This window comes from Coregonus lavaretus (genome assembly GCF_964263955.1).
Source record: "Coregonus lavaretus genome assembly, contig: HAP1_SCAFFOLD_584, whole genome shotgun sequence".
Taxonomy (NCBI): Eukaryota; Metazoa; Chordata; class Actinopteri; order Salmoniformes; family Salmonidae; genus Coregonus; species Coregonus lavaretus.
Genome location: NW_028165063.1, coordinates 8520 through 30000, shown reverse-complemented (window position 1 = coordinate 30000; position 21481 = coordinate 8520). Strand labels below are relative to the sequence as shown.

Sequence of the window (21481 nt, the reverse complement as noted above, 5' to 3'; positions counted from 1 at the left end):
CAAGGCAGGGTAGGGGACCAGCACAACTGGAGACTACTGTCTAGGTGTTGCTCAGAGGGGCTACATGTTTACTTTGAGCTAATCATTAAACTGCAATTAAACACCTCTCCCTCTCTCCCTCCCTCCTTTTCCCTCTCTCTCTCTTTCACTCTCTCTCCCTCGTTCTCCCTCTCTCGCTCCCTCCTTCTCCCTCTCTCTATCAATCCTACTGGATGTTATGTCTATCCTATTGGATGTGTATCAATCCTACTGGATATGTGTCAATCCTACTGGATGTGTATCAGTCCTATTGGATGTTGTGTCAATCCTACTGGATGTGTGTCATTCCTACTGGATGTGTGTAAATCCTACTGAATGTGTGTCTAGCCTAGTGGATGTGTGTCATTCCTACTGGATGTGTGTCATTCCTACTGGATGTGTGTAATTCCTACTGGATGTGTGTAATTCCTACTGGATGTGTGTCAATCCTACTGGATGTGTGTCATTCCTACTGGATGTGTATAAATCCTACTGAATGTGTGTCTAGCCTAGTGGATGTGTGTCATTCCTACTGGATGTGTGTCATTCCTACTGGATGTGTGTCATTCCTACTGGATGTGTGTCATTCCTACTGGATGTGTGTAAATCCTACTGAATGTGTGTCTAGCCTACTGGATGTGTGTCATTCCTACTGGATGTGTGTCATTCCTACTGGATGTGTGTCATTCCTACTGGATGTGTGTCCATCCTACTGGATGTGTGAAAATATAACCTGGAAACAGGAATGTAAAATGATCAGATGGAGATCTGTTCTTAATGCACTAGGATGTCTGATTTATCACACACACACACACACACACACACACACACACACACACACACACACACACACACACACACACACACACACACACACACACACACACACACACACAGAAAGGCACACACTCAGGCAGGCACGGACGGAAGCGCACACACACACACACACACACACGTTTGAAAATATGGCAGTTGATCATCCACTTCATTTAACAAGAGCAACACTGTACTGAACGACCCATTGAAGAACGGTGTGATTATGGTGGCCCAGAGGGAGATTGTATGGTGTGTGCTGCGAAAATTTTACCATTCCGGTACCATCCTGCTATCCCCATTCAACTGGAAATGCTATTTAAAAGCATACACTCCCCTCCATATGTATTTGGACAGTGAACCTAACATTTTAAATGTGGCTTTATACTCCAGCAGTTTGGAGTATGGCTGAGGCACACATTACCATCAACACAGACCACAGGGAGAAGCAGAGAGAAATGGTTCTCTGACCAGGAGCAACACAGCACACGTTTGTCCGGCCAGCTGGTCAGCCACCAATCTCTTTGCTCAGGGCACAGGAGCCATTAGAAACCTTCTAGCCGGTGCCGACATCAACACAGACCACTGGACCAATACATCATGATCAACGCAACCGCTACGTTCAAGAGGCTGTCCCACCGCCTCCGACTAACCCGGTATGGTCACCGGAACAAGTGGACCATAGAGGAGGGTCGGAGGGGTGTGTGTATCAGGGGCAGTAGGAGGGCCTCATTGTGTCTCTCTCTCTCTCTCTCTCTCTCTCTCTCTCTCTCTCTCTCTCTCTCTCTCTCTCTCTCTCTCTCTCTCTCTCTCTCTCTCTCTCTCTCTCTCTCTCTCTCTCTCTCTCTCTCTCTCTCTCTCTCTCTCTCTCTCTCTCTCTCTCTCTCTCTCTCTCTCTCTCTCTCTCTCTCTCTCTCTCTCTCTCTCTCTCTCTCTCTCTCTCTCTCACACACACACATGCCTCGTGGTTAGCTACAGCACCCGGGGGTTTCATGAAAACGACTGCAGGCCTTTTGCTAAAGCACTGTAGGTAATGGCCATCTGTCTGTGGTGAGCAGGATAACTGAGTCACACTGAGAGACAGGCAGCAGGAGGTAGAGGAGGTAGAGAGGCAAGAGGGAGGCTGTGTGTGTGAGTGTGTGTGTGTGCGTGTGCGTGTGCGTGTCAGTGAGGGAGCTATTTAATATGCCCAGCACCACTATTGGCTGAGAGACGCCGGTCCTCCCTGTCTCTACAGTCACTCACAAATCATGTTGAAAGAGTAGGCGTTTTGCTCAGACTACGTCCCGAATGGCACCCTATCCCCTATATAGTGCACCACTTTTGACCACAGGGGAAATAGGGTGCCATTTGGGACACAAGCTCAGTTTCAGCTGACTGTCATCCAGCAGTAGTTCAGGACACTTGGGACTCCCTAGTTGTGCATGGTGCATCTATATACACACAGTGTGGTATTATACAGGTGCATCTATATACAGACAGTGTGGTATTATACAGGTGCATCTATATACAGACAGTGTGGTATTATACAGGTGCATCTATATACAGACAGTGTGGTATTATACAGGTGCATCTATATACACACAGTGTGGTATTATACAGGTGCATCTATATACAGACAGTGTGGTATTATACAGGTGCATCTATATACAGACAGTGTGGTATTATACAGGTGCATCTATATACACACAGTGTGGTATTATACAGGTGCATCTACAGTGGGGAAAAAAAGTATTTAGTCAGCCACCAATTGTGCAAGTTCTCCCACTTAAAAAGATGAGAGAGGCCTGTAATTTTCATCATAGGTACACGTCAACTATGACAGACAAAATGAGGAAAAAAAATTCAGAAAATCACATTGTAGGATTTTTAATGAATTTATTTGCAAAATATGGTGGAAAATAAGTATTTGGTCAATAACAAAAGTTTCTCAATAATTTGTTATATACCCTTTGTTGGCAATGACACAGGTCAAATGTTTTCTGTAAGTCTTCACAAGGTTTTCACACACTGTTGCTGGTATTTTGGCACATTCCTCCATGCAGATCTCCTCTAGAGCAGTGATGTTTTGGGGCTGTCGCTGGGCAACACAGACTTTCAACTCCCTCCAAAGATTTTCTATGGGGTTGAGATCTGGAGACTGGCTAGGCCATTCCAGGACCTTGAAATGCTTCTTACGAAGCCACTCCTTCGTTGCCCGGGCGGTGTGTTTGGGATCATTGTCATACTGAAAGACCCAGCCACGTTTCATCTTCAATGCCCTTGCTGATGGAAGGAGGTTTTCACTCAAAATCTCACGATACATGGCCCCATTCATTCTTTCCTTTACACGGATCAGTCGTCCTGGTCCCTTTGCAGAAAAACAGCCCCAAAGCATGATGTTTCCACCCCCATGCTTCACAGTAGGTATGGTGTTCTTTGGATGCAACTCAGCATTCTTTGTCCTCCAAACACGACGAGTTGAGTTTTTACCAAAAAGTTCTATTTTGGTTTCATCTGACCATATGACATTCTCCCAATCCTTTTCTGGATCATCCAAATGCACTCTAGCACGGGCCTGGACATGTACTGGCTTAAGCAGGGGGACACGTCTGGCACTGCAGGATTTAAGTACCTGGCGGCGTAGTGTGTTACTGATGGTAGGCTTTGTTACTTTGGTCCCAGCTCTCTGCAGGTCATTCACTAGGTCCCCCCGTGTGGTTCTGGGATTTTTGCTCACCGGTCTTGTGATCATTTTGACCCCACGGGGTGAGATCTTGCGTGGAGCCCCAGATCGAGGGAGATTATCAGTGGTCTTGTATGCCTTCCATTTCCTAATAATTGCTCCCACAGTTGATTTCTTCAAACCAAGCTGCTTACCTATTGCAGATTCAGTCTTCCCAGCCTGGTGCAGGTCTACAATTTTGTTTCTGGTGTCCTTTGACAGCTCTTTGGTCTTGGCCATAGTGGAGTTTGGAGTGTGACTGTTTGAGGTTGTGGACAGGTGTCTTTTATACTGATAACAAGTTCAAACAGGTGCCATTAATACAGGTAACGAGTGGAGGACAGAGGAGCCTCTTAAAGAAGAAGTTACAGGTCTGTGAGAGCCAGAAATCTTGCTTGTTTGTAGGTGACCAAATACTTATTTTCCACCATAATTTGCAAATAAATTCATAAAAAATCCTACAATGTGATTTTCTGGAAATTTTTTCCTCAATTTGTCTGACATAGTTGACGTGTACCTATGATGAAAATTACAGGCCTCTCTCATCTTTTTAAGTGGGAGAACTTGCACAATTGGTGGCTGACTAAATACTTTTTTCCCCCACTGTATATACACACAGTGTGGTATTATACAGGTGTATCTATATACAGACAGTGTGGTATTATACAGGTGCATCTATATAGAGACAGTGTGGTATTATACAGGTGCATCTATATACATACAGTGTGGTATTATACAGGTGTATCTCTATACAGACAGTGTGGTATTATACAGGTGCATCTATATACAGACAGTGTGGTATTATACAGGTGCATCTATATACACACAGTGTGGTATTATACAGGTGTATCTCTATACAGACAGTGTGGTATTATACAGGTGCATCTATATACAGACAGTGTGGTATTATACAGGTGTATCTATATACAGACAGTGTGGTATTATACAGGTGCATCTATATACACACAGTGTGGTATTATACAGGTGCATCTATATACAGACAGTGTGGTATTATACAGGTGTATCTATATAGAGACAGTGTGGTATTATACAGGTGCATCTATATACACACAGTGTTGTATTATACAGGTGCATCTATATACAGACCGTGTGGTATTATACAGGTGTATCTATATACACACAGTGTGGTATTATACAGGTGTATCTATATAGAGACAGTGTGGTATTATACAGGTGCATCTATATACAGACAGTGTGGTATTATACAGGTGTATCTATATACAGACAGTGTGGTATTATACAGGTGCATCTATATACATACAGTGTGGTATTATACAGGTGTATCTATATACAGACAGTGTGGTATTATACAGGTGCATCTATATACAGACAGTGTGGTATTATACAGGTGTATCTCTATACAGACAGTGTGGTATTATACAGGTGCATCTATATATAGACAGTGTGGTATTATACAGGTGCATCTATATAGAGACAGTGTGGTATTATACAGGTGTATCTCTATACAGACAGTGTGGTATTATACAGGTGCATCTATATAGAGACAGTGTGGTATTATACAGGTGTATCTCTATACAGACAGTGTGGTATTATACAGGTGTATCTATATACAGGCAGTGTGGTATTATACAGGTGCATCTATATAGAGACAGTGTGGTATTATACAGGTGTATCTATATACAGACAGTGTGGTATTATACAGGTGCATCTATATACAGACAGTGTGGTATTATACAGGTGCATCTATATACAGACAGTGTGGTATTATACAGGTGCATCTATATAGAGACAGTGTGGTATTATACAGGTGTATCTCTATACAGACAGTGTGGTATTATACAGGTGCATCTATATAGAGACAGTGTGGTATTATACAGGTGTATCTATATACAGACAGTGTGGTATTATACAGGTGTATCTCTATACAGACAGTGTGGTATTATACAGGTGCATCTATATAGAGACAGTGTGGTATTATACAGGTGCATCTATATACATACAGTGTGGTATTATACAGGTGTATCTATATACAGACAGTGTGGTATTATACAGGTGCATCTATATACAGACAGTGTGGTATTATACAGGTGCATCTATATACATACAGTGTGGTATTATACAGGTGCATCTATATAGAGACAGTGTGGTATTATACAGGTGTATCTATATACAGACAGTGTGGTATTATACAGGTGCATCTATATACAGACAGTGTGGTATTATACAGGTGTATCTATATACAGACAGTGTGGTATTATACAATTGCATCTATATAGAGACAGTGTGGTATTATACAGGTGTATCTCTATACAGACAGTGTTGTATTATACAGGTGTATCTATATACTGTCATATGTTTTAGCACACTGTTCATGTTGTGATCTTGATAAAGGTTAAGGTTACCACTACCTCAACTGTAAGTATAGTGCTCTGTGGCCCTGTGGGATACAGGATACAATGGGGGCCCTAGTGTATGTGTGTATGCACTATATGTGTGTGTGTGTGTGTGTGTGTGTGTGTGTGTGTGTGTGTGTGTGTGTGTGTGTGTGTGTGTGTGTGTGTGTGTGTGTGTGTGTGTGTGTGTGTGTGTGTGTGTGTGTGTGTGTGTGTGTGTGTGTGCGTGTGCGTGTGCTTGTGTGCAGGTGTGTGTGTGTTCTAGCCCCTGAGATACTGTTTGGACACACCGTCTCATTCAAGGGTTTTTCTTTATTTTTTTATATTTTTTATATTGTAGAATAATAGTGAAGACATCAAAACTATGAAATAACACATATGGAATCATGTAGTAACCATAGAAGTGTTAAACAAATCAACATATATTTTATATTCAAATAGCCACCCTTTGCCTTCATGACAGCTTTGCACACTCTTGGCATTCTCTCAACCAGCTTCATAAGGTAGTCACCTGGAATGCATTTGAGTTAGCAGGTGTGCCTTCTTAAATGTTAATTTGTGGAATGTCTTTCCTTCTTAATGAGTTTGAGCCAATCAGTTGTGTTGTGACAAGGTAGGGGGGGTATACAGAAGATAGACCTATTTGGCAAGAACAGCTCAAATAAGCAAAGAGAAACAACAGTCCATCATTACTTTAAGACATGAAGGTCAGTCAATACGGAACATTTCAAGAACTTTGAAAGTTTCTTCAAGTGCAGTCACAAAAACTATCTAGCGCTATGATGAAACTGGCTCTCATGAGCACCGCCACAGGAATGGAAGACCCATAAATGTCAGTTCCTGAGGACAGAAAGACAGAGGCTAGCTGGTACATCACATGACATGGGTACTATCAGGATTCTGAGGCTAGCTGGTACATCACATGACAGGGGTACCATCAGGACACTGAGGCTAGCTGGTACATCACATGACAGGGGTACTATCAGGACACTGAGGCTAGCTGGTACATCACATGACATGGGTACTATGAGGACACTGAGGCTAGCTGGTACATCACATGACATGGGTACTATCAGGACACTGAGGCTAGCTGGTACATCACATGACATGGGTACTATCAGGACACTGAGGCTAGCTGGTACATCACATGACATGGGTACTATCAGGACACTGAGGCTAGCTGGTACATCACATGACATGGGTACTATGAGGACACTGAGGCTAGCTGGTACATCACATGACATGGGTACTATCAGGACACTGAGGCTAGCTGGTACATCACATGACATGGGTACTATCAGGACACTGAGGCTAGCTGGTACATCACATGACATGGGTACTATCAGGACACTGAGGCTAGCTGGTACATCACATGACATGGGTACTATCAGGATACTGAGGCTAGCTGGTACATCACATGACATGGGTACTATCAGGATAATGAGGCTAGCTAGTACATCACATGACATGGGTACTATCAGGATACTGAGGCTAGCTGGTACATCACATGACATGGGTACTATGAGGATACTGAGGCTAGCTGGTTCATCACATCAGGACACTGCCATTTAGAAATGTCACACACACCTCCTCTTTCTCTTTCTCCTTCTCCTCCCTTTTTCCTATGATTTGTGTCCTATAACTTTATGGGTGTGTCCGATATTGCATCCTATATAGGTTCTGGTCAAAAGCAGTGCACTAAATAGGCAATAGGGTGCCGTTCGTGACGCCTAATGAGTTATTAAGGTGTCAGAGAGTACATAAAGAAATGTGGGAGAACCTTAACGGTCAGCAGCTGAAGTGATACTAAAGATAATTGAACCTATTGAGCATAGCGGTGACAGTGACGGAAGATGAGCACCATCTTTCTGTCTATCTGGTTTGAATTCTCATTATCAGAAGTTTAATCAGAGTGGCAATGCATGGAAATAATTGAATGGGTAAGAGAACAGAATAATTCCATATCAACAAATCCAGTTGGTTACTAGAAGTCAGCAGGAGGCAGTAGAGCGTAAATGAGCCATGTTCATTAGGGCAGCTGTAGCAAAACACTTCACAATGTTTTAACAGGACAAATGTAAACGAGGGATTCTTATTCAGAGGCGCTGCGTAGTCTGCGTAAAACGTTTTTTTAGGAACTCACTTCCTGTTGAGAGTTAGAAAAGCAGAATGAACAAGGTGTAATTTCTAAATGTGGTTGAAATGTGGTTGTGCATCAGCAGTTTTCCACTTGTTATGTCAGTCACTGACAGTCACTCAATTAGCATGTCAGCTAACATTTTATAGATTGCTAGGTAACTTTAGTTAAGTATACTATATTTTTCTTAAGGGTAGCTTTAGTGTAGCTTAGCTTCTTCCAGTGTGACGTAATTGGTAGCTTGGTAAACTATACTTTCAGAGTAGCTTCCCTAACACTGCTAGCCAGCTATCTAAAACTTGTAGTAATCATCACCAAAATACAGACCGGGTACGCAGGGCTTGTGCCCAGGGGCCCCGACCACCAGGGGGCCGCTACTGATTTGGTTAGTCACTCTCACTCAGATATCATTAACATGACAGAAGTCATGGCAAAATGTGTAGAATTGCAGGAAATTAGCTTTAAAACTGCATGATTTTCACTACACCCAAAAGGTGTAGAATTGCAGAAAAGTAACTTTAACACAGAAAAAAACAATCCACTGCCAAGAAGGGGGGGGCACTGAAATGCTTTGCCCGCGAGGTGGGAGGGGCCCCCCAACCAAATACTGCTTAGGGACCCCAAAAGGCTCGGGTTCTTATTGGACAAGTTCAGATAGAACTAGATAGAACCTCCCACATGTAGATACTGTAGGCTGACTCTGTTTTATAGCATTTTCTTCTGTTTCATACCTACTGGACACAACCCTTCTACAGATGGGCCCCGTGTAGCTCAGTTGGTAGAGCATGGCGCTTGCAATGCCAGGGTCGTGGGTTCGATTCCCATGGGGGGGCCAGTATGAAAATGTATGCACTAACTAACTGTAAGTCGCTCTGGATAAGAGCGTCTGCTAAATGGCTAAAACAAAACAAAAAAAGAATGTTTTGTGCCCCTCAGTGTGTTTAGGTGATCACACTCACCCAGTCTCTGTGATTGATTAACAGGCCTTCAGAAAAGACTATGGTTGAGTTCCTGTTGACTACATTGCAGACATAAGCCAGATCTTATAACACCTGGATAGATATTTAACATCAGCTAACCACATCATATGATATAGCCATCTGATATATTTAACATCAGCTAACCACATCATATGATATAGCAATCTGGTGATCTATTTAACATCAGCTAACCACATCATATGATATAGCAATCTGGTGATCTATTTAACATCAGCTAACCACATTATATGATATAGCAATCTGGTGATCTATTTAACATCAGCTAACCACATCATATGATATAGCAATCTGGTGATCTATTTAACATCAGCTAACCACATCATATGATATAGCAATCTGGTGATCTATTTAAAATCAGCTAACCACATCATATGATATAGCAATCTGGTGATCTATTTAAAATCAGCTAACCACATCATATGATATAGCAATCTGGTGATCTATTTAACATCAGCTAACCACATCATATGATATAGCCATCTGATATATTTAACATCAGCTAACCACATCATATGATATAGCCATCTGGTGCCCGACTGCACAGTCGATGACATGGCACACAACCATTGGTTGATGCAATTTAATGCAGTAGAGCAGGAACTGGGCCCGACAGTCAACCAGGCCTTAAAGGCAGAAGTCAGAGCCATCCTCCTCATCTATACAATCTACTGTATGCATGACAGCACTCCTAATATACCCCCTGTGGGGTTTGTACAGTAATCATTCAGCCTTGTAGTATCAGAATGTGTGATAAGTGTTTCTCACAGATCAATATGATACAATCCATCCCATTACTGCTCATTGTTTGCATATAGATGTGTGCTAATGACGGCACTGGATGAACGATAACTGGATGAAAGTGTGGCTTTTAAATAGAAACGTGTGTGTGTGTACACGTGTGCGTGTGTGTGTGTACACGTGTGTGTGTGTGTACACGTGTGTGTGTGTGTGTGTACGTGTGTGCCTGCGTGCATGTTCACACATGAGTACTGTATGTGTCCTGTAAGTGTCGTTTTAAACCACAGAGTCACAGTCTCTTGTGAGAACGCCAGGGTGACAGTGATGGTTATTAGGGTGACAGTGATGGTTATTAGGATGGTTCTTAGGGTGACAGTGATGGTTTTTAGGGTGACAGTGGTGGTTATTAGGGTGACAGTGATGGTTCTTAGGGTGACAGTGATGGTTCTTAGGGTGACAGTGATGGTTCTTAGGGTGACAGTGATGGTTATTAGGGTGACAGTGATGGTTCTTAGGGTGACAGTGATGGTTCTTAGGGTGACAGTGATGGTTCTTAGGGTGACAGTGATGGTTCTTAGGGTGACAGTGATGGTTATTAGGGTGACAGTGGTGGTTATTAGGGTGACAGTGATGGTTCTTAGGGTGACAGTGATGGTTCTTAGGGTGACAGTGATGGTCTTAGGGTGACAGTGATGGTTCTTAGGGTGACAGTGATGGTTCTTAGGGTGACAGTGATGGTTATTAGGGTGACAGTGGTGGTTATTAGGGTGACGGTGATGGTTCTTAGGGTGACAGTGATGGTTATTAGGGTGACAGTGGTGGTTATTAGGGTGACAGTGATGGTTCTTAGGGTGACAGTGATGGTTATTAGGGTGACAGTGATGGTTCTTAGGGTGACAGTGATGGTTCTTAGGGTGACAGTGATGGTTCTTAGGGTGACAGTGATGTTTTTTAGGGTGACAGTGATGGTTCTTAGGGTGACAGTGATGGTTCTTAGGGTGACAGTGATGGTTATTAGGGTGACAGTGGTGGTTATTAGGGTGACAGTGATGGTTCTTAGGGTGACAGTGATGGTTATTAGGGTGACAGTGGTGGTTATTAGGGTGACAGTGATGGTTCTTAGGGTGACAGTGATGGTTCTTAGGGTGACAGTGATGGTTCTTAGGGTGACAGTGATGGGTCTTAGGGTGACAGTGATGGTTCAGGCTCATTTTCTTAGTATTCAGTAATACTTTAGGCCGGAGATAGTGCTGCGTTAATAGTATTGACACCTAATTGACAGGCATGTGCTGTATGTATACCATACAGGAGGACTGTCTGCAAGGAAGCATTTCATTGGATGCTGTATACCATGCGTAACATAACTTCAAACTGAAACTGACTGTGACAGTGGCAAACAGAAGGAAGGAAGGAAGAGATAAAGGGAGGAAGAGATGCAGCAGCATCAGGACTTACAGGTAGGCCTCTGGGTCCAGGGTCCCCTGTCTTCCCTCTACGACCCTGTAACACACACAGAGAGAAGAGACATGTCAGATGGAGAAGATGAACTAGAAGTTCACACAAGTGTCAGCTGGGCTGGGCCTACATACACACTGCTACCAAAGGCAGAGAGAGAAAGACAGAGAGGGAGAGAGAGAGAGAGAGAGAGAGAGAGAGAGAGAGAGAGAGAGAGAGAGAGAGAGAGAGAGAGAGAGAGAGAGAGAGAGAGAGAGAGAGAGAGAGAGAGAGAGAGAGAGAGAGAGAGAGAGAGAGAGAGACACAGATGTCAGACAGAGAAGAATGACAAGGAACAACACGTTCCTACCAGTGGCATATGGGTCTACACATTGCCAACAGTCAGGCTAGGGGGCTAGACAGCCAGCTAGCTACTCCTGTCTTGATATGTCCCAAATGGCACCCTATCCCCTATATAGTGCACTACCTTTGACCAGAGCCCTATCGGACCTGTTCGAAAGTACAGCACTACACAGGGAAAAGGCTGCCATTTGGGACCCAGTCTATCTGTCTGTCTGGCGCGGTAGTTAATTAGCTTTAAATGAACATGAAGAAAACAGCTTAATTGCTCTCTCCCTATGTGGTACACTAGTCTTTGTTCCCCCCTCTGGTTTATGACCCTGCTACCCAGCTGTGTGTGTCCCTGGCCACATCAATCAAAACAGCCAGTAGTGACAACAAGCCCAGGTCAAAAGCATGGTTGGTGGTCCTCCACTGTGCCAAGATGAGGTCACAGTGGACCAATCATGTAAATATAATGTTGTTATGATTTCTGATCCTATGATAATGTTACCCAAGACCTTCATAATCACAACTCAATTTATTTATTTTTTGCGATAGCATATTTATTAAACATACTAATTAGACTGTTATTCATTGTCTCAGAACAGGATGGCTTGAGGCCCAGCTTTTCTAGTGTTAAACATGTTTATGATTCGTTTTCTGAATGGTTAAAATGTGTGGGTTATTCTCAATGTGTCATGCCTTTGAACATGCTGTGGTAAATTCACAATATACTATACAATATATACCATACTTACATATAGCGGTATAATGACAATATACCACACGCCATATCGAGCCTTATTGCTTAATTTAGAGCTTCTATTGAGAATATTGGAATCACTTGAGTGCTTTGTACTGTAAAAAACACTGTGACTGTGCTTCTGGAAGACATCTTTAATGAGATAATGACTGCTACTTAAACTGATCAAAGTTGCTCTAATTGACATCAAGAGGATATGAGAGAATATTAGAGTCCACATGAGGGATGAAGAGATGAAGCTCTATGGACTTCCTTCAGATGAAGTGGCTTGGCATCACACAGTCACTTTGGAGTGCCTTGAGTTTCTCTGCGTGTGTTTGTGTGTGTGTGTTTGTGTGTGTGTGTGCCTGTTTGTGTCCAAACTGCTAAGATGAAAGATGGTCTCAGTTAGAAGATGCACAGGCCCACACCAACTTAATGTACATAATCAACCAACAACAGCTACAACAGAGACTAAGGCATAAACACCATTAGCTCTTCCTAGGTCTCAATCCAAGCCTTGAATGTAGCCTCCATCTCTGTCCCAGCCCTCCATATAATACTGCCTGTATTGACAGTATACCTGTGATATGTGGGCTTTACAAACTGACTGTCTGTTTCCGCCCCCTGGACATAGTGTCTGCCTCCCAAATTGCACCCTATTCCCTATCAAAAAATTAATAAATTGTCACATGCGCTGAATACAACAGGTGTAGACCTTACAGTGAAATGCTTACTTACAAGCCCTTAACCAACAATGAAAGAATACCTTAAAAAAAAAAAAAAAAATTAATTAAAGTATCAAATAATTAAAGAGCAGCAGTAAAATAAAATAACAGTAAGGAGGCTATATACAGGGGGTACCGGTACAGAGTCAATGTGCGGGGGCACAGGTTAGTCCAGGTAATTTAGTATTTAGTGCACCACTTGGTCAAAAGTAATGTACTATGAAGGCAATAGGTTGCCAGTGGCTGTGAGGATCTATTGGGGAGGATTGGATCAGAACCCTGATGAAAAGACAGACAGAATCAACACAAAGAGCTGAGTCACCCCCAAAACTCTTCCCCTTCCTCTGACACCAACATCTACATAGACTTTGATTAGCTCTGTGTGTGTGTGTGTGTGTGTGTGTGTGTGTGTGTGTGTGGTCCTCTGAACACTCCCATCTACATAGACTTTGATTATTTGGGTGTTTGATTCTGCCAGAGACACAAACAGACTAGAATAGAATATGGAGCTAACCATAATAATAATAATAATAATAATAATACACTGCTCAAAAAAATAAAGGGAACACTTAAACAACACATCCTAGATCTGAATGAATGAAATAATCTTATTAAATACTTTTTTCTTTACATAGTTGAATGTGCTGACAACAAAATCACACACAAATTATCATTGGAAATCAAATTTATCAACCCATGGAGGTCTGGATTTGGAGTCACTCTCAAAATTAAAGTGGAAAACCACACTACAGGCTGATCCAACTTTGATGTAATGTCCTTAAAACAAGTCAAAATGAGGCTCAGTAGTGTGTGTGGCCTCCACGTGCCTGTATGACCTCCCTACAACGCCTGGGCATGCTCCTGATGAGGTGGCGGATGGTCTCCTGAGGGATCTCCTCCCAGACCTGGACTAAAGCATCCGCCAACTCCTGGACAGTCTGTGGTGCAATGTGGCGTTGGTGGATGGAGCGAGACATGATGTCCCAGATGTGCTCAATTGGATTCAGGTCTGGGGAACGGGCGGTCCATAGCATCAATGCCTTCCTCTTGCAGGAACTGCTGACACACTCCAGCCACATGAGGTCTAGCATTGTCTTGCATTAGGAGGAACCCAGTGCCAACCGCACCAGCATATGGTCTCACAAGGGGTCTGAGGATCTCATCTCGGTACCTAATGGCAGTCAGGCTACCTCTGGCGAGCACATGGAGGGCTGTGCGGCCCCCCAAAGAAATGCCACCCCACACCATGACTGACCCACCGCCAAACCGGTCATGCTGGAGGATGTTGCAGGCAGCAGAATGTTCTCCACGGCGTCTCCAGACTCTGTCACGTCTGTCACATGTGCTCAGTGTGAACCTGCTTTCATCTGTGAAGAGCACAGGGTGCCAGTGGCGAATTTGCCAATCTTGGTGTTCTCTGGCAAATGCCAAACGTACTGCACGGTGTTGGGCTGTAAGCACAACCCCCACCTGTGGACGTCGGGCCCTCATACCACCCTCATGGAGTCTGTTTCTGACCGTTTGAGCAGACACATGCACATTTGTGGCCTGCTGGAGGTCATTTTGCAGGGCTCTGGCAGTGCTCCTCCTGCTCCTCCTTGCACAAAGGCAGAGGTAGCGGTCCTGCTGCTGGTTTGTTGCCCTCCTACGGCCTCCTCCACGTCTCCTGATGTACTGGCCTGTCTCCTGGTAGCGCCTCCATGCTCTGGACACTACGCTGACAGACACAGCAAACCTTCTTGCCACAGCACGCATTGATGTGCCATCCTGGATGAGCTGCACTACCTGAGCCACTTGTGTGGGTTGTAGACTTCGTCTCATGCTACCACTAGAGTGAAAGCACCGCCAGCATTCAAAAGTGACCAAAACATCAGCCAGGAAGCATAGGAACTGAGAAGTGGTCTGTGGTCACCACCTGCAGAACCACTTGCCTATAATTTCCACCTGTTGTCTATTCCATTTGCACAACAGCATGTGAAATGTATTGTCAATCAGTGTTGCTTCCTAAGTGGACAGTTTGATTTCACAGACGTGTGATTGACTTGGAGTTACATTGTGTTGTTTAAGTGTTTATTTTTTTGAGCAGTGTATATATATATACAGTGGGGAAAAAAAGTATTTAGTCAGCCACCAATTGTGCAAGTTCTCCCACTTAAAAAGATGAGAGAGGCCTGTAATTTTCATCATAGGTACACGTCAACTATGACAGACAAAATGAGAAAAAAAAATCTAGAAAATCACATTGTAGGATTTTTAATGAATTTATTTGCAAATTATGGTGGGAAATAAGTATTTGGTCAATAACAAAAAGTTTCTCAATACTTTGTTATATATCCTTTGTTGGCAATGACACAGGTCAAACGTTTTCTGTAAGTCTTCACAAGGTTTTCACACACTGTTGCTGGTATTTTGGCCCATTCCTCCATGCAGATCTCCTCTAGAGCAGTGATGTTTTGGGGCTGTCGCTGGGCAACACGGACTTTCAACTCCCTCCAAAGATTTTCTATGGGGTTGAGATCTGGAGACTGGCTAGGCCACTCCAGGACCTTGAAATGCTTCTTACGAAGCCACTCCTTCGTTGCCCGGGCGGTGTGTTTGGGATCATTGTCATGCTGAAAGACCCAGCCACGTTTCATCTTCAATGCCCTTGCTGATGGAAGGAGGTTTTCACTCAAAATCTCACGATACATGGGCCCATTCATTCTTTCCTTTACACCAGGGGTCCCCAAACTTTTTCCTGTGAGGGCCACATAACTTTTCCCTTCTCTGATGGGGGGCCGGTGTCAGTTTGTAACAGAAAAAGTGTGACGATCGTAGGGGAGCTTAAAAAATTTATTGTTTTCCAGAAAGCCACACATAACCAAATAACCCTTTCCAGGTTCTTTACAGAAAAAAAGTCAGGAAACAAATAATAACACTATTAATGAAATAAATAATAACTAAATAACCCTCTCTGAGTTCTTCACAGAAAAAACAGGAAATAAATAACACTATTTATGAAATAAATAATAACTAAATAACTCTCTCTGGGTTCTTCATAGAAAAAAAAGCCATGGAACATTAACTTTCTGTTGTGCCATGCACAATCTTAACAGATAAAAGTTCAGCTCAGTTGTCAGAGCAGAATCTCTCTGACACATATGAGCAGTCTCTTAAAGTTCTTGTGTTCCTTCCTTATAATCCTTTTGTAGGTTCCAGTAGGCTTGTAGACACCGCTGTTTGCAGCTCTCTCTCATCAACTTCCCTGTGAAAACCACAAAGGAAGCAGGTTGAGAAACTGAACTAAGTGATACAGCACCTACACAGCACAATACATTTCACTACCAGTATGGTTGTAAAGATGGATTTTATCCCAGTAGATTTTATTATGATTATATTTGTTTATGCTCAGAATGACTCATTCAAGTCAGAAAAGTGAGCTTACCTATGTATGTTCATCAGTGTGAACTGTGGGCCTGCATCTGGCTGGTGAGAAGTTGAATATCAGGTTCCATTCTAGTTACAGCCAGTCTCAAGCACTGATGCAAATGTTCATCTGTCAATCTTGATCTCATCGGAGTTTTCAGCAGTTTCATGCGAGAAAAGGTTTTCTCGCAGATATACGTGCTGCCAAAAACTGTGGACATTTTCATTGCGTGTTTTTTGATGTTTGGATATGTGTCGTTTGGGAGGGCGGCATAGAAGTCAATGAGACTGTTGGGCTTGAATGCGTCTTTCAGAACATCACAGTTCTGTAACTCAGCCAACTCAAACTGATATGAAGGCTGGGCTTCATCAATGTCGGCAACAAAGGGGTTCTGAAAAAGACGGATTTCTTTTGCATGAACATGTAGTTCACTGAATCGCACACCGAACTCCGCCTTCAGCATTTCCAGTGCTTCCACGCACTTTTCAGCTGGGAACGGGACCGCTGGGTTCTCTGTCGACAGGTTTTGGGTAGCAGGAAGATGGACGAAGTTGCGCTTTTTCACTTGTTCCAAAAGCAGCGCTAATTTCACCTCAAATGCTTTTATGTGTGAATACATGTCGCAAATGAGTTTCCCCTCGCCTTGTAGCTGCAAGTTAAGGCTGTTAAGTATTTCTGTCACGTCTGTTAAAAATGCGAGGTGCCATTTCCATTCTGGGTCGATCAGCTCTGGGACCGTTTTGTCTTTTAAATGAAGAAATGCGTTAATTTCGGGTAGCAGCTCGTAAAAACGCCTCAAAACTCTGCCCCGGCTCAGCCATCGGACCTCTGTGTAGTACAGCACATCTCCGTGCGTAGACTCCAGTTCAGACAGGAATTCTTGGAACTGCCTGTGTTTAAGTCCCTTTGCTCTGATGAAGTTTATGCACGACACCACAACCTTCATTACAGAATCCCACGTCAACACTTTGCAGCACAGTGCTTGCTGGTGAATTAGGCAGTGGACTCGTAGCGGGGCGGTGAGACCCCTTTTTTCCAACTCCCGGTTCATGCGTCCTATTAGACCGCGAGTTTCGCCCACCATGCTAGGAGCCCCGTCAGTCGTGATGCTAGCTAGCTTTGACCAGTCCAGGTCCAACTTCTCCATGGTTTGGCACACTTTGTCAAAAATATCCTCTCCCGTTGTAGTCCCTTTGAGACTTTGGAGGGCTGCCAGCTCCTCGCATATCTCAAAGTTTGCGCTAACTCCACGAATAAAAATGAGCAGTTGCGCTGTGTCTTGCACGTCCGTGCTCTCATCCAGTGCTAATGAAAAAAGGTCAAATTCTTTCGTCTTCTGCTGCAGCTGGGCATATACATTACTCCCGATTTCTTCAACGCGTCTGGTGATTGTACTCGCCGACAGACTTACGGCATTAAATGCATCTTTCTTCTCGGGACACACCTCCTCCGCGACAGCATCCATACATTTCTTAACAAACTCTCCGTCAGTGAAAGGCTTACCGCTGCTTGCTATCAGTTTAGCAACCCGAAAGCTGGCCCGAACGGATGCCTGGTTTAGCTGAGCTTGGCGTACAAATGTATTCTGCTGAGATAGTAGTCCACTTTTTAGCTTTGAGAGTTTGTCTGCTCGTATTTGGCCTTGCAAGCTATCGTACTTGTCTTTGTGACAGGATTTTTTTTCTGGAGGCCAAATAGGAAAAAAATCCGATAGCGTCTCTGGTATTGTTCAGAGGGCCGGGCCAAATGTGCTGACGGGCCGTATCCGGCCCGTGGGCCGTAGTTTGGTGACCACTGCTTTACACGGATCAGTCGTCCTGGTCCCTTTGCAGAAAAACAGCCCCAAAGCATGATGTTTCCACCCCCATGCTTCACAGTAGGTATGGTGTTCTTTGGATGCAACTCAGCATTCTTTGTCCTCCAAACACGACGAGTTGAGTTTTTACCAAAAAGTTCTATTTTGGTTTCATCTGACCATATGACATTCTCCCAATCCTCTTCTGGATCATCCAAATGCACTCTAGCAAACTTCAGACGGGCCTGGACATGTACTGGCTTAAGCAGGGGGACACGTCTTGCACTGCAGGATTTGAGTCCCTGGCGGCGTAGTGTGTTACTGATGGTAGGCTTTGTTACTTTGGTCCCAGCTCTCTGCAGGTTATTCACTAGGTCCCCCCGTGTGGTTCTGGGATTTTTGCTCACCGTTCTTGTGATCATTTTGACCCCACGGGGTGAGATCTTGCGTGGAGCCCCAGATCGAGGGAGATTATCAGTGGTCTTTTATGTCTTCCATTTCCTAATTATTTGTCACGATCGTCTAGTAGCGAAGTAGACCAAGGCGCAGCGTGTGAAAGAAACATGACTTTATTCTATTAAAGTACTAACAAACCAAACAAAACACGACTCGTGAAGTCCAACGGTTAACACTGACCGTAAAGGAACAAAAACCCACAACACCCAAGGGAAAACATACAGATTAAATATGGCTCCCAATCAGAGACAACCAGCCGACAGCTGACACTCGTTGCCTCTGATTGGGAGTCACACAGGCAAACATAGACAATGACAACCTAGAACACCCAACATAGAAAACGAACACATAGAATGCACACACCCTGGCTCAACATATAGAGTCCCAGAGCCAGGGTGTGACAGTACCCCCCCCTAAAGGCGCGGACTGCGACCGCGTCTAAACAAAACCCCAAACAGGGGAGGGCTGGGTGGGCATTCCTCCTCGGAGGCGGCTCCGGCTCCGGCTTTGACCACCACCCCTCCATACTACCCCCGTAGCGCCCCTGGTCCGGTCTGACCCCGCTGGCTGGATCTGGACTGGACATTGACGGAGCGGATTGCTTACGCTCCGTTGTGGAGCAGCTGACCGGTCTTACCAGGCTGACGACTCGCACCCCGGGCTTGGTGCGAGTAGCAGGAACGGGCTGAACCAGGCTGACGACTCACACCCCTGGCTTGGTGCGAGTGGCAGGAACAGGCTGGACCAGGCTGGCGACTCGCACCCCTGGCTTGGTGCGAGTGGCAGGAACAGACCGGGCCGGGCTGGCGACTCGCACCCCTGGCTTGGTGCGAGTGGCAGGAACAGGCCGGGCCGGGCTGGCGACGCGCACCCTAGGTTTGGTGCGAGTGGCAGGAACAGGCCGGGCCGGGCTGGCGACGCACCCCGTAGGTTTGGTGCGTGGAGCAGGGACAGGCCGGGCTGGGCTGGCGACGCACCCCGTAGGCTTGGTGCGTGGAGCAGGGACAGGCCGGGCTGGGCTGGCGACGCACACCGTAGGTTTGGTGTGTGGAGCAGGGACAGGCCGGGCTGGGCTGGCGACGCACACCGTAGGTTTGGTGCGTGGAGCAGGAACAGGCCGGGCTGGGCTGGCGACGCACACCGTAGGCTTGGTGCGTGGAGCAGGAACAGGCCGGGCTGGGCTGGCGACGCACACCGTAGGTTTGGTGCGTGGAGCAGGAACAGGCCGGGCAGGGCTGGCGACGCACACCGTAGGTTTGGTGCGTGGAGCAGGGACAGGCCGGGCTGGGCTGACGACGCACCCCGTAGGCTTGGTGCGTGGAGCAGGAACAGGCCGAACAGGGCTGGCGACGCACACCGTAGGCTTGGTGCGTGGAGCAGGAACAGGCCGGACTGGGCTATGGAGACGGATAGGAGACCTGGAGTGAAGAGCTGCCACAACCCGTCCTGGCTGAATGCCTACCTTCACACACTCTGTGTGAGGCATCAGCACAGGACGTACAGGGCTGTGTACCCGTACTGGCATAACAGCACGTGACACTGGCGCAGGATATCCGGGACCGAGGAGAGGCACTGGAGGCCGCGAGCGCTGAGCCGGCACACTCCGTCCTGGCTGCATGCCCACCTTCGCACAACACGCACGGGGTGCTCGCACAGGACGTACCGGACTATGCCGGACCACTCGCGGCACAGTGCGCATCTCCGCATACCGCGGAACCTGCCCAGTCTCATGCTGCCATGCCTGAGTACGGGGAGTTGGCTCTGCTCTCCATCCAGGCTCCGCCAACCTGCCTTCTGGCCCCCAAAAGCCGGTGGCCTCCTCTCTTAATCTCCCAATTCGCCCTGTGGCAGCCTCCTGCTGCCCAGTCGCCCATGCCGTGTGCCCCCCCCTAAAAAATTATTGGGGGTGCCTCTCGCCTTTCCGACCACGGCCCGGTTGACGCCGCTTCTCCACTCCTGCCTGGGTCTCCCCCTTCATCGCCTTCCGGTACCGGACGGCCTCCTCCTCGGTAATCTGCCCCCAACCGAGGAGGACATCCACCAGAGTCACCTCCTGCGTGTGTTCCTGGACACGCTGCTTGGTCGTTGTATGGTGGGTTTTTCTGTCACGATCGTCTAGTAGCGAAGTAGACCAAGGCGCAGCGTGTGAAAGAAACATGACTTTATTCTATTAAAGTACTAACAAACCAAACAAAACACGACTCGTGAAGTCCAACGGTTAACACTGACCGTAAAGGAACAAAAACCCACAACACCCAAGGGAAAACATACAGATTAAATATGGCTCCCAATCAGAGACAACCAGCCGACAGCTGACACTCGTTGCCTCTGATTGGGAGTCACACAGGCAAACATAGACAATGACAACCTAGAACACCCAACATAGAAAACGAACACATAGAATGCACACACCCTGGCTCAACATATAGAGTCCCAGAGCCAGGGTGTGACATTATTGCTCCCACAGTTGATTTCTTCAAACCAAGCTGCTTACCTATTGCAGATTCAGTCTTCCCAGCCTGGTGCAGGTCTACAATTTTGTTTCTGGTGTCCTTTGACAGCTCTTTGGTCTTGACCATAGTGGAGTTTGGAGTGTGACTGTTTGAGGTTGTGGACAGGTGTCTTTTATACTGATAACAAGTTCAAACAGGTGCCATTAATGCAGGTAACGAGTGGAGGACAGAGGAGCTGTCACGATCGTCTAAGGAAGCGGACCAAGGCGCAGCATGTTTAGCGAACATGTTGACTTTATTTAATTAAAGCAACCACGACAACAACAAAACAAATGACGA

The 21481-nt window shown here is 45.5% G+C and overlaps 2 protein-coding genes across 2 annotated transcripts in view; both read right to left on the bottom strand.

Annotated features, from left to right (window-relative positions):
* The window catches only part of LOC311116323 (uncharacterized protein), a gene marked incomplete at both ends in the record, with an annotated part of 123716 nt that extends 112117 nt beyond the window's left edge, over positions 1 to 11599 (bottom strand). The window contains 2 exons of the mRNA XM_084191417.1: positions 11242 to 11286; positions 11591 to 11599. Of these exons, the coding sequence (XP_084047543.1) occupies positions 11242 to 11286; positions 11591 to 11599 (54 nt within the window). The remainder of the gene's footprint in view (positions 1 to 11241; positions 11287 to 11590) is intronic.
* Positions 11600 to 15850: 4251 nt separating this feature from the next.
* Positions 15851 to 17984, bottom strand: LOC311116324 (general transcription factor II-I repeat domain-containing protein 2-like). The gene is made up of 2 exons (XM_084191418.1): positions 16457 to 17984; positions 15851 to 16276 (listed from the first exon to the last, which is right to left on the bottom strand). The coding sequence occupies exon 1, from the start codon at positions 17901 to 17903 to the stop codon at positions 16470 to 16472; it is 1434 nt and encodes a 477-aa protein (XP_084047544.1). The 5' UTR covers positions 17904 to 17984; the 3' UTR covers positions 15851 to 16276; positions 16457 to 16469.
* Positions 17985 to 21481: the final 3497 nt, after the last annotated feature.